The 12,937-nt window shown below is 47.9% G+C and overlaps 1 protein-coding gene across 1 annotated transcript; it reads right to left on the reverse strand.

Annotated features, from left to right (window-relative positions):
* Positions 1-337: 337 nt before the first annotated feature.
* On the reverse strand, positions 338-10,567 carry NOL9 (nucleolar protein 9). Its single transcript, XM_079986972.1, has 12 exons — positions 10,095-10,567; positions 8,762-8,984; positions 7,620-7,747; positions 6,678-6,816; positions 6,234-6,330; positions 5,593-5,690; positions 4,552-4,713; positions 3,162-3,453; positions 2,471-2,582; positions 1,779-1,956; positions 961-1,094; positions 338-643 (listed from the first exon to the last, which is right to left on the reverse strand). Exons 1-12 carry the CDS (start codon positions 10,377-10,379, stop codon positions 527-529), a joined length of 1,965 nt encoding a protein of 654 aa, XP_079843098.1. The 5' UTR covers positions 10,380-10,567; the 3' UTR covers positions 338-526.
* Positions 10,568-12,937: the final 2,370 nt, after the last annotated feature.

The raw sequence follows: 12,937 nt of genomic DNA on the forward strand, positions 1-12,937 counted from the left end.
TGGTAAAAGGCTGTTAAGGCTGCACCCAGAACATTCAAGCTCACTGCACTGCGAGAGCGACACAGCTCCCTCTGCAGGCAGCAACTGCAGCCTGGTTATTTCTTGTTTGAAACCAGATATTCACCACCACCACATCTTTGGTAGCCTAAACCAAATTTCACAGAAAAGAGAGGAACAGTAAATACCAAATTGTTGCAGACTCTTGAAAACTGAAACACATGCCAGCACATGACAACAAGAGTGATGGAACAGCAAAGAAGCATCATTTCACCCACACTCAAAAGGGCCACTGTTTGGTGAATCCTGCACCAAGGACCTCAAAGAATGTGGCATAAAGGCAGTTTATATCAAAAGTTTAATTTTTCAGGATGTAAAGAAAACACACAAATGAATAAAACATGACAGCAGATCAGCATGACACTCTCAGCTGTGAAAATTGTAACTGGTCTCCTGTGGAAAGTCCCCTGAGAACATGCCATGTCTCTTGAGCTGATCAGTTCCTGCAGAGGAGGATTTAGATTGGAGCTCATGGCTGCATATGTTCTCTCCTCTTAAGATGCTTTTTCAATTTCAATTTCCCAGCACCTGAAATGTCATAGTTATACTCCGACGTGACATAGGGTATCTCCCCTTCAATCCCCACCTGACAAAGAAAAGACAGTGTTATAGGACACCTTGTGTCTGACACACACACACACACACACACACGTGGCAAATGCCAGCAAAAGACTCATTGGGTTTAAAAAACAAAACACCAAACATATCTATTAGACTCTAAGGTTTTAAGGCCAATAGGACACCAGGAGCAATGTGAGCATTACCCAGTAAGAATTTGTGAACCGTGGAAAGAAATGGGGGCAGGGCGAGAAATTGCTTTCTCCCTCTGAATATTAAAACTCAGATTCTCCAATAGCTCTGGCTGGCAGTGGGTTCAGGATAAATAGAAGGAAGAGTCCTTACTTGGTTCAGGAAGATGCAATTAGGAATAGGGATACTTCCAATCAGTAAGCAATTCACAAATCGCAAGTTCTGTGGCGCTACTGGTGTCAGAATGTGGTACAGCTTCTTGTCTGTGTCCACCCCTCGAACGATTCCTGTAGAAAGGGGCATATGAAGAACAAGCCTTGAGTATTCCAGAACCACTTAGCAGGCTGGCACAACTAAGGTTACCTCTGGACATTTTAGCAACATTCTGCAACTATCTAGACACCTCCTTTGGGCTAAAGATAAATCATTACTTGGTTTTTAATCACAATATTTTAGTTCATATTTATCTGCTGCTGCTTTGGTTTTTCTTTTCTTTTTTTTAACTGGTGTTTATTTTAATTACATACTTTAATATATATTTTTTAATCCAAATAGTGCAAATTGCGCTCAGAAAGGTCAAGATATAATTTCACTGGAATAAATATTTGGAGCACTTTGGGGGCAGAGCACATGAGCCAGATAGTGGTAGCCAACCCACAGAGCTTAGCAAGAGGGGACGCTGCTTCTTACAAGCAAAAGGGAAGGGGATTTGTCTGTGTAGTCCTGCATCACCTGCCCTGGCTAGACAAGGTCCTCCCTCTCAAGGGGAAGGGGAAGCTGGGTGGGAAGTATACATTTTGGCTATCTACCAAGGTCAACCGAAGTCTGTGCATTGCTGCCCCTTTTGATTCTGAACAGTTCCCAGTGGAAAGGGTAAGCACTCCCACTATCATGGACTGTTTTCATTTTACAAAAGACTAAGGATTTAAAAAACAGGAAGAGAGGGGTGCTACGAATGTCAATACACTTACCAAAGCCCAGGCAGTTGCAGATGGGGGTGTGCGTCAACAAGACCGGTCCGTCTGCGTTACACGGCACCTGATCTGGCACTTGGCAGAGGCCAACCCAGCTGGCATTGACAGAATACAAGATGTGGGCAGGAGCAACGTCTGTGTGTATGACTCTGAGGGCGACGGCATTGAAAGGTACCTGGGAAACAAGAAACAAGAGCGTAAACTCAACCAGCAATTTGCTTTGTTTCAGTTATACAAATTAATGTGGGCTACATCTGCTAATGACCGCTTGCCATCACCAGCCAGAAATGGAATTCCTGTTTATTTTTACAGAAGAATACCTCTGGATGCCAAATCCTGGGGACAATCTACTGGGAATACTTGAGGGAGGAGGGGGCAGAGCTCTGCGACAAAGTATATACTCAGCACATGCAAGATACTCCACATCTTCAAAGTTCAAAAGGGTGTCAGGAAGCCAGGCTGGGGAAATGCTTCTGCTTGAGACCTTGGAGAGCTGCTGCCTGCCAGAGAAAACAATGCCAGGCTGGATGGACTGAAAGCAGCCTGGGCTGAAAGAGCAGGACAGAGAGAATCCTCTGAAGGTCTTTAGGGTAACAATTCCCAAGTGGTAACTGCATCTTGGCTGCTTACACAAAGCCTCTGTAATGACAATACTAACACAAAGCTCTGCTGCGTAGGCACATTTTTACCTGATAGGGTATCAGGCTGTGTAAAGGAAACACAGATTCCACATCTGGGGGCTGCAGCTGGCCCAAGTATGCCAAGATTGCCATGTCTCGTAGGACACTGCTGTGGGTGCGTCTAGAGGAGCAAAATGAGAAATAGATCAGAGACTGGTTGGGAAGCACACTCTCTGGCCAGCCTTACAAGGGGGAAAGAGGAGAGGGACATGGGACTGAAGGTGAGAACAACAGCGCAAAGGAGGCTGCAGAACAGAAAAGAGAAGTGGCCACAGAAATGGAGTTGGGAAGGTGAAAGGTGGGTTTAGTAGGTGCATGGGATGGGAAGGGGAAGCTCTAGGAAGTTAATATGGTGGGGGCTGACAAGCAGAGCAAGAAGGGAGGCAGAGGCCCCCCGTTAGCGTCACACACACACACACACACACACACACACACAGTATTTAAAATGCCACAATACTCTTTTGCTGTTATTGCAAGTACACTATTAGCCAACAGTTTGCTAGTGACCTGCTTGTAATATACATTACAAGACAGACAGGAAGGGATGCAGAAAGAGTGGGTCAAGGACTCCCAAAGGCAAGCAGAGGCGCCAGCGAAGTGAGGCTAGCTAGTCATGGAAAGGCCTTAAGGTATCACCTTACCCTGTCCTGATCTCCACCCCACCCACCCCTGTCCCCACATGCCATTGCGTGGCACTTACCCAGTGCCAGCATTCCCTGCTCCTGGGAACTCTGGCTGGACACACAGCAATTGATGGCCAGGATGTGGAGGGTGGAAGCCTGCTTGGGCCAAGCCCTGCTGCCCTGAGTCCTCCATCCCATTCAGGCTCTTGCGCCGGAGGAGTGCTTTGCCTCTTGTGTGCAGGCCAGCAGTGCAATGGATATACTCTGGGGATAGCTGAGGCATGTCCCTGAAGTCTTCCACACTGATCTGAACGATGTGACTAGGTGCCAGCAGCCGAATTATGTCAATCAAAAGGAGCAATCCGGCACCTTTGAACCAGGAGACAAAACAAGAGCATGTCTGAACAGTGCAGGAATGTGGGAATTCAACAAAAAAGATGGAACACATGTTATAGGGTGCAAAGTGAAGCTGCTGCATCAAGCGAGAGCACATCATTTCAGGCCTCTGTAGCTGCTGAGCCAGAGGGAGAAAGAGAAAAAGGTTTTGCAGGGCACCCAAGTCCACCTGATTCAAACACTTCTGCAATTCCAGCAGGCTTTGCCTCCATGTTCACAATTTTTAGGGCCATTAAAAGAGAGAAACTTGGGTCCTTCTTAAAGGAATGCACACACATCCTGCACTCTCATAGCTCAAGGCATGAGTTCCCTGCATAGCTCCTTCTTCCTAACTTTCAGTACCTTGTGTCTTCCACCTGCCATTCCTCACCTTTGAAAGATATCTAACGTTCTAATGAAATCTGAAGCTTAGAACCAGAATTACATGAATATACTTGGCCAGAGCCAACCTCATATTCCCTCTCTGCCAGTTTCAGTACTGCAATTCCAAGCAAGCACAGAAAATGCTGACTTTGCAAACAAAAACAGAAATACCAAACTGAGCATAGATTCCAGAAGAGAGTCGATATTGTATTAAAGCAACTGAAGACTTTGCTTCCCCACCCCCCGCTGAGCACTTTGCTGAGGTCTTTACGGAAGGGCAGATGCCAGCTTCCCTTCAAGCATGGTTCTAGCCTTACTGGGTTGCCAGTGCTGCCTCTGCAGCCATGTTCCAAATCTGGTTAAGTCCCCAGAGCCAGAAGCTGGGGGTTTGGGAGGCACACAGAGTCAAGGGATCTGTGCAGAGTAGACGCATTGAAATTAATGGGTCAAAGTTAGCCATGTCCGCTAATTTCAATGGGTCTACTCTGAATAGCAATAACATTGGCTACCCTGCACAGCTTAGGGTTCTAGAAGCAGAATAAGCAAGAGATATAGGTAAGAAAGGCCAGGTAAGAAAGAGTTTGAGAGATGGGTCTCAATGACAGTCCCCACATCCCCACCTTCCTCGCCTTGGGCCAACATAGGATCTCAAACTTGCACCCAGTTGACCCCATGGCAGAAAAAGTCACAAGCTCCCCATAGCCTTACCTTTCACCCATCCCATGGTGTTGATGACCAGAGGAACATCTCTCTCGTAGGCACTGAACACGTATTTCAGCGTGTCAATGTATCTTTCAGTGTCCTGCTCACAACTGGTTGCCCCGAAGTAAACCATTTTGCGCGGTGTACGCTGGTGAGTGAACGGTGGACCTAAAAGGGGATAAGAAATTGACAGAACTGCACATATTCAAAAGAGCTGCAACAGCACTTTATCCACCCAACGGGGTGGTGGGGGTGCAGAATGTAATTGACCTTTCTCCCTAGACTCAACCTCTAACGGGAAAGCAGGTCATTGCTCCAGTTTGGTTTTGATCCCTTTGGAAAGGCTGGTGCTCCAAGAAGAGCTCCACTCACACTAGGAAGTAAATTCTGTGTGGGGCTTTCTTTGTGCTTGATCCAAAAACTGCTGTTAGCACAGAATGCTGCAGCATGGTTTCTGATGGGAGTGAGACCCTGTCAGCATAAAACAGCACGTAACAAATCAGAGATCTGCCTTGGTTGTCAATCTGCTCCAGGGCCAAATTCAAGGAATTATTATTACAATTACAAAGTCCTGAAGGTTGGGACCAGTTTACTTGCAGGATCAGTTTACCCCACATATATGCCCAGTCGGCCACTTCAACCTGCAGATCTGACACTGTTACAAGTGCCAAATAATGCTCATTCTGCACTTGTAAGAAACTGATCTTCTGGCAGCACCTACACTCTGGAACCCCCTACCTATAGCCCTTCACTGCACTCTTTTTGGCACCTGCTAAAATTTTTTTTGTTTAGGCCAGCCTACTCAGGTACATAGTAGGTTGACATGCATTTTATTTACTTTTAGCTACTGTTGATTTTAATTATCACTGGTATAATTTACAACACCTGTCTTCAATGATAACTTTAATATTTTGTTTTCTATTTCTGTAAGCCGCTTAGAGGTTTTCTTAGAGCCATTTATTGTTAAATAAATAAAACAAATAAAGCCACTCAGAAGAGGCGTCCAGACATTTCACAACACTCTGAAAATGCCTCCAAAGCACATACCCAGAAGCGGCTCTGTTACGTTAATTAGGGAAACGCACCCAGGAGGCGTGAACTCTGGCTGCCCCAGATCACAGTCCAAGAATTCAATGCAGGGAAGGCTACAATTAAGAAAAGGAAAATGATATAAATGTTAACAGAATGCCTTTGACTGCCATCACTGGAAAACTCAACCTGAAGCTAAAGCAAAAATTTGAATATTCTGATCAGCAGCCCCCCACCCACCTGCTCTTGTCAGCAACCAGGATGGTTATAAGAAGAGCTGAACTGGAACAGAATGGCCCATCTAATCCTGCATCCTTCTCTCACTGTGGCCAGCCAGATGCCTGTGGCAAACCAGAATGCAGGACCAAGGGAGGATACTCTCCCCTCCTGTGGTTTCCAGAAGCTGGTATTAAGCATTGCAAAATCTAAGAGATACATGCTTATAAGTGCTAGGCCTTCAAAACTGGAAGCCTAGAGACTGCTTTGGCAAAAGGAACAAAGGCAGGATAGCCAGACAAGGATGAGAGAGCTGACAGCCCACGGTGGGGTGGAGATAAAACAGCACCCGCCACCCCTGACCAAGGAAAATAGGAAAGGAGTTGGGAGAAAGAAGCTCTCTCATTGCAAACAGCCATAGCAGCCTTCACCAGAGAACTCACCTGTTGAGCAAAATATTAATCAGGTATCTGTTAAAAGTTGACTTGCCAACACTTTTGGGGCCACAAACCAAGACTATAGGGCAGCCTTCATCCTCATCTGAAACACAAACACAGTATCTGAACATAATTGCCCCAGTGAAGTTACAATCTCAAATGATTATTCGAGAATAAGAACTTACACACACAACTGGCACAGCTACATGAAATCTCACAGGAGGTTAACATGACCAACATCTTTTTTCAATAAAAAAAAGACCAAGCAGAAACAGATTCTCCCTCCAAGCTTAGAATCAGAGAATACAGCTTGGCCCAGTTCTTTCTCTGTGGTCAAAGGAGGGCCCCATTGGCTTCATTTTTATTTAACAAGTCTTCAGATACAAGCACTGCTCCATTTAGGTTACAGCTGCACTTCACCCTTGCTCACGTTAGCTTTAAGCTACTCACCCTGGCACGCTTGGACTAACTCTTCAACTGCTGACAACGTGCTTTCCGACATCAGCAGGCCATTCCTGGGGTCTTGCTTCCCAGCACCAACAGAAGCGAGCACTGTATCCTCTGGAGTGAAACTGGGAGCCTTCGGTCTCTAGGAATGAGAAGGCATTTGTCTGAAAGTGGTTTCATCCATAAAAAAAGGACTGTATGTCTATTAGCAGGTATTAAGAACCCCCAACTTCAGAGACAGCATCCCTCTGAATACTAACAGCTAGGGAATAGCAGGTTCAAGGGGCATTTGGCTTCGTAACTAGTTTGTGTGCTTCACAGAGGCATCTGAGAGGCTCCTGTGGAGAGCAGGATGCTGGATCAGATGGACTTTTGGATGAATCCAGCAGGGCTCTTAATGTTCATTGCAAATTGGCCTTAGCTAGCAAGTATTTGTCTAACTGACAAACACCCAAAAAGCAGATATAGCCATTGGAGTTCAGGCCTAAGTGTAGGATAAGTTAAAAGGCCCCAAATGCAGGAAATAGTTAACACAAAAGAAGCCTTGATTGCCCAGCAGAGCAGCTTCATCCCCACAAGAGGCCTAAAAGGATACCCAAGTCCCAGGACCAACGCAGCTCAATTGAAATCCATGTAATTAACCCAAACAGAAATTTGATATAGGCCACATAGTCAGCATTTTTCATTGGCGGGTGTCTTCAGACTTCAGATGTGAATGCTCAAACTGTAAAGAGGGGCATGTTCTCGCATGCATCACACCCCCACCAAGTCCTTGACCTTCCCTTGTATAATCTTGCTTTATCAGGATCTCCCATCACACAGAGGGTTCTACTCAAATTCAAGAAGATTAAGTAGAGGCCCTGCTTATGGGGACTAAACACATGACGCCAGGTCTTGCAGTGTATCCTGGCCATCCTGAATCAGTTCTGTGAAAACTCAACTCACCTTTGCTTTGAATATGTGGGAGAAATTTGAGTAGCTGTGAATGAACCTAGTCGCTGGAGTATCCAGACGCTCCAACAAAATCATGGAACACTGAGGAATGAAGTCTTTCATTAGTTTGCATCTTGCATCTGGAAAGACAAAGGATGAAACCACAAATGAGACAGTAAGTCTCCTGCTTCACCCTCATAATGCTTCAAGGCCATTGTGATAAGGACAGAAAACCATAATAACTGCAGTGGTTCTGCAGGGCTTCCAGTGGAGCCTGCCTCCGTCCTGGAAGTCTTCACATTTGTACATGAGCTTTTTCTACAGAGCACAGGGAAGCAAAGCATACACACAGAGCTATTCTCACAATAAGGCAGCTACCCAACTGTGGCTTACTCAATCTTTTTCTCTATTCCTACTATTCAACAGGTTCGGACATTAGCAGCCTGGGTTGGGCTTTTATTGACAACAGGCCCCAAGCTTTGGAACCTTCTTCCAGAAGAAGTTAGAGAAGCACAAACACAGCTGGTTTTGGTTTTGGTTTTTTGGGGGGGGGGTTTTGTTTTTTGTTTTTTTTGAGAAGTCTGCAAATTCTGCATGTTTTCAATGAGGACTTAAATTTTCTGGCTGCTTTGTCTTAAATGTGTATTTATCGTGATTTATAAATGGCTGGTTTTTGTGTACATGTTGCATTTCTTTTAGTGTAAAATACTAAACACAGCTTGTGAAAAAGCAATATAAAATATTTCAGGAAACAAGCAAAACCACCCTGTGAACAGCGTTAGGCTGAAAGGGAGAGCTGCTGGATGTGAATTTTTATTATTTTATTTATTTGTATCCAGCCTTTTCCCCTAACCAGACTGCAACAAAGAAAAGCAAAATGACCTGACTGTGGCAAAGGGCCACAGGTCAAAATCATGCCCATCAAAGATATCCATTCTGCACACAGAAACTCCAAAAGAATTTCAAGGGATGTGCATCACACACTAGACAGCACACACTAGACAGCCTGTCCACAAAAGCCTTTTTTAACAATCTGATCCCTGAGAGGCAGCGCTCTGTGTGAGCACAAAGCACATCATATTCTTCTTCAAACATCCAAGATCACCATCTCACAGGAACAACAAGTTCAGGGCCCACCCTCCATTCCAACTTACCTCGGGGCACAAGGTGTGCTCGGAGGATGGACTTTGCCTCTGCTTTCATTTCCTTCCCAGGTTTTTCTGGCTCCTTATAAGCCACTGCTTCAATGGTGAGAGCACAGTGGGAGTAGGGGGAGAAGAGGTGATACGGGGGCTGATCTGGAACGATGTTGAACCCAAACACCCGTACAGAGCCATACAGGCACGTCAGGGAACACTTGCCAGTGAATGTCAGCGCCTGACAGGTAGAAAATAACTACTGTAAATAAGCAAACTAATATGTAAATGCTGGCTGCCCCTTTTAACATTACCCAGAGAAGTTGTCCTAGACTGTTTTTAATATTACATTTTAATGGTGTAACCCACTCTGGGGTCTCAGGGTGAATTATATCATAATCATTTGCTGGATACTGGTCCTCCAAGTACTGTTGGACTTCCATCATTGGCCAGCTGATGGGAACAGCTGAAGGGCCACAGAGGATGTTCTAGGAACATTAGAAACTGCCTTATACCAAGTCAGACCATTGGTCCAGCTAGATTATTACTGTCTGCAATGACAAAGCTCTGCAAGGTTTCTGGCAAGGAGTCTCGCTCAGCCCTATCTGGAGATGCCACCTGGGACTGAAGCAAGGACCTTCTGCGCGAAAAGCAGATAATCTACCATTGAACTACAATCCTTCTGCTAAAATCAGAGTTAGATTATACAGTATTCCGCATGGTTCTGAATATAGGCCTGACTGAAATATGAAGCTGACTTATAATGTCTTAGTCCATTGGTCCATCTAGCTCTAAATTATCTATTCTACACAATGACTTTTCAAGGCTTGAGATAGGAGCCCTTCTGCAGGCAAGACAGCCCTTCCCACTTCCCCCTGCGCCTTCTGCACCCCCACAAAGGAACATCCTTCCTTGTACAGTAAGCCCGCAACTTATGCACATTTAACATGTGCACATTCAGAATTTTTTTAATAAAAAGATTAAAAGAGAGCAGAATGGGGGCAGGGTTCCAGGACAAATGACTCTGGCAATCCCACCCACCATGGAACCAAATGGGTTTCGATCAGAGGTGATTTGGGCTTTAGGCGCAAACTCCGTGTAAGTTGCAGACCTATACCTTACAGCTATTCAACCCAATGGAGAACCCATGAGTTGGAGTCCATTCTCTGTATTTGCATAACCACGCCTCTTGTGTTTCCTGGCCACGCCCTTTCCCTGAGCGGCACCTCAGCTAGCCCATGCCCCTTCTACTCCCAAGCCACGCCCTTCCCTTATTTGGTAACGCCTCCAACGGCGGAGGGGGACCCGCGAGCGTCCTGAATTTGCATAGCCACGCCCTCTCCGCGTTCACCTGTCCCTGAGGCAGGAGCAGAAAGGCTCTGCCTTCCTTGGCCTCGACGGCCGTCAGAATGTCTCCCTCAGCAGAAGCTTCTTCGTCCGCTGGCGGCGGTTGCGATGGCCGCGCGGAGAGGAGGCCGCGGGCGAACTCGCGGGCGTAGCGCTGCAGGGCGTCGGGTCCCCCGCGGGCCTTCTTCTCCGGCGGAGCAGGCGGAGACTGCAGAGCCGCTTTTCGGCGCCGGCGCCGGCTCCTCTGCCGCCGGAGGAGGCTGGCCGGGTTCAAGCGGCGGTTCGCCATCCCCACACCTCACCTCGGCGGCGGCCCGCGTCTCCAAAGCGACCGCTAGCGCGCATGCGCGTCCTATCACGAGCCGGGAAACGACGATAGAGAAAGGAATTAGTAGAGTGGATTCGTGTTTCGGAACGTCGTGACGTCATATGGTTGCCTCGCAGATATAAGAAGCAGCACCGGAAATTAGAGGAGCCTATCATTTGGATTTCCGCGGCAATTGACTTTTTTGTTTGGAATTGAAAGGTAGCTAGGCAAATCGTGGGAGACGGTGTAAGGTTTTCCCCGTGTTGTGTTGTGTTTAAATGTATTTCCCGCCTTTCCACAAACAGGCTCAAGGCGACTAACAGTAGAAACGCGATAGCGTAATAAAATACGTAATAAAAGCAGAACACAATAAAATAAACGAAGGCAGGCTAAACAAATGGCCACATAGAATTGTAGAGTTGAGAGCGACCCCCAAGGGTCATCTAGTCCAACCTCATTGCAAAGTAGAAATTGGATCCAAGAAATAATAATGGGATTACGCTTTGAATTCGCCACAAATTTTACAGAGAACAACCAGCTACCATCAAAGCACAGATCAGATCTGTATCCAACAACTGAACTCTAAATAGTCCCAGACTGGTATTTTATTATAGCACGGCCACTTGCCACTTTTTAGCACTGCCTTGATGTGGACCACGATTTATGTGGTGTCATGAGACTCAGGGTTTCTGTGATTGTTACACTTCAGTTTGAAGGGATCCCCTGCAAAAAACAGAGGATCCATAATTGGTGGTGCCCAGATTCATGCATGTTTTTGCACCACGATGACATCAAATAACAACATAAGGAGAGTCCTCCTGAATCAGGCCAATCAGGGGCCACTCCAAGGGCTTCAGCAAACAGAAAGCAAGTCCACTCAAGTGAAAGAGAAGAATCTGTTGTATCCAGTGAGAGTCCCACTCAAAGAAGATCCATTGAAAGTCATCTGTACGTGTCTCTTCTGGAGCCGCAAGCGTAGTTGGGGGCACCTCAGTAGTGTCCAAGTCCCCAACCCTGCGCCTAAGCTGGTCTATGTGCCGTCGCCACAAGCGTCCGTCTTCGAGTGCCACCTGGTACGAGCGAGGCCCAGTGACTCCCACTACTGTGGCTGGCACCCAAGGAATGTCCCCCACATAGTTCCGGGCAAAGACCTGGTTTCCTGGGACAAATGACCGTGGCGCGTTGGCACAGCCTGGGGGTTCAGCCACGGCAAAGTCCGGGTGTAGCCGGTCGAGCGGTGACCTGAGGCGGCGGCCCATAAGCAGTTCAGCAGGACTCCGCCCTGTGGCCGCATGAGGGGTGATGTGTTGCATGAACAGGTATTCGGTGACCCGCTCATGCCAGTCTCCCCGGTCCAGGCGCGCCAGTGCCTCTTTTGCCGAGCGCACCATTCTTTCCGCTTGCCCATTGCTGGATGGATGAAAGGGTGCCGTTAGGGCATGGCGGATGCCCAGTCCCAAAAGATACCGCTCAAACGGGCCTGACGTGAACTGCGGTCCGTTGTCAGAGACAAGGACATCAGGACAGCCATGCGTTGCAAACAGGCCTCGCAGCACCCGGAGGACAGCTTCGGTAGTGGTGGAGGGCATCAGGGCGACCTCCAGCCATTTGGAATAGGCGTCCACCACTACCATAAAGGTCCGGCCGTGAAAGGGGCCAGCCAGATTGATGTGCACCCTTGACCAGGGTGTCTTTGGCGTCTCCCAGGTGTGTCCCTTAGCTGCCGGTGGTGCAGGCCTCGACTCTTGGCACGCTTGACAGGTGGACACCCAGGCAGTGATGGCATCGTCCATATTAGGCCACCAGACGTAACACCGAGCCAACGCCTTCATTTTGACAATTCCCGGGTGGCCAACGTGCAGAGCCTCCAGGACGCGCTGACGGAGTCCCTGGGGAATCACGACGCGGTCTCCCCACAGCAGACAGCCGCGATGAGCTGAGAGTTCATGTTGTCTGGTTGCGAAGGGCTGGAACTCCAATGCAAAAGGCCCTTGTGGCCACCCCCTCCACACCCAGTTGAGCACCCGGCTGATGGTGCGATCCCGGGCAGACGCGGAGGCCACAGTGGCAGCCGATACAGGCGCTGCCGGAAGATCCTCAATCAGAAGGAGCGATGAAGCTGGAGCCGGGTCTTCTACAAATGCTGGAAGAGGGCAACGGCTGAGGGCGTCGGCATGGCCCATCGATTTCCCCGGGCGATGGATGAAAACAGTCCATCGCAGCATGCGTGGCGAGAGGATCGGTGGAGTTGGACGATCACCGGCGAGGAGGCCCAGGAGTGGCTTGTGGTCAGTGATGAGGTCAAAAGTCCTGCCATAGAGGTATTCATGGAACCTCTTCACTCCAGCCACAAGTGCCAGTGCCTCCTTGTCGAGCTGGCTGTAATTCTGTTCCGTCGGAGATAGCGTCCTGGAAAAGTAGGTGAGCGGTGCTTCTCTTCCATCTGGAAAACGGTGACTAAGGACAGCACCGATGCCCAAAGGTGAGGCGTCGCAGGCAAGGACCAGCGGCCTGGATTCACTGTACTGTACCAGCACACT

The sequence above is a fragment of the Podarcis cretensis genome (genome assembly GCF_951804945.1).
Source record: "Podarcis cretensis genome assembly, chromosome: 8".
NCBI lineage: Eukaryota > Metazoa > Chordata > Lepidosauria > Squamata > Lacertidae > Podarcis > Podarcis cretensis.

What these genes read in the sequence shown, in the direction of transcription:
- NOL9 (XM_079986972.1), bottom strand. Translation starts at nt 10,379, where the DNA reads ATGGCGAACCGCCGCTTGAACCCGGCCAGCCTCCTCCGGCGGCAGAGG. An exon ending in ACAGCCTGATACCCTATCAG is followed by an intron (nt 1,957 to 2,470) that starts GTAAAAATGTGC and finishes CTTGTTTCCCAG; the next exon opens with GTACCTTTCAATGCCGTCGC. An exon ending in CTGCAACTGCCTGGGCTTTG is followed by an intron (nt 1,095 to 1,778) that starts GTAAGTGTATTG and finishes CCCTTTCTACAG; the next exon opens with GAATCGTTCGAGGGGTGGAC.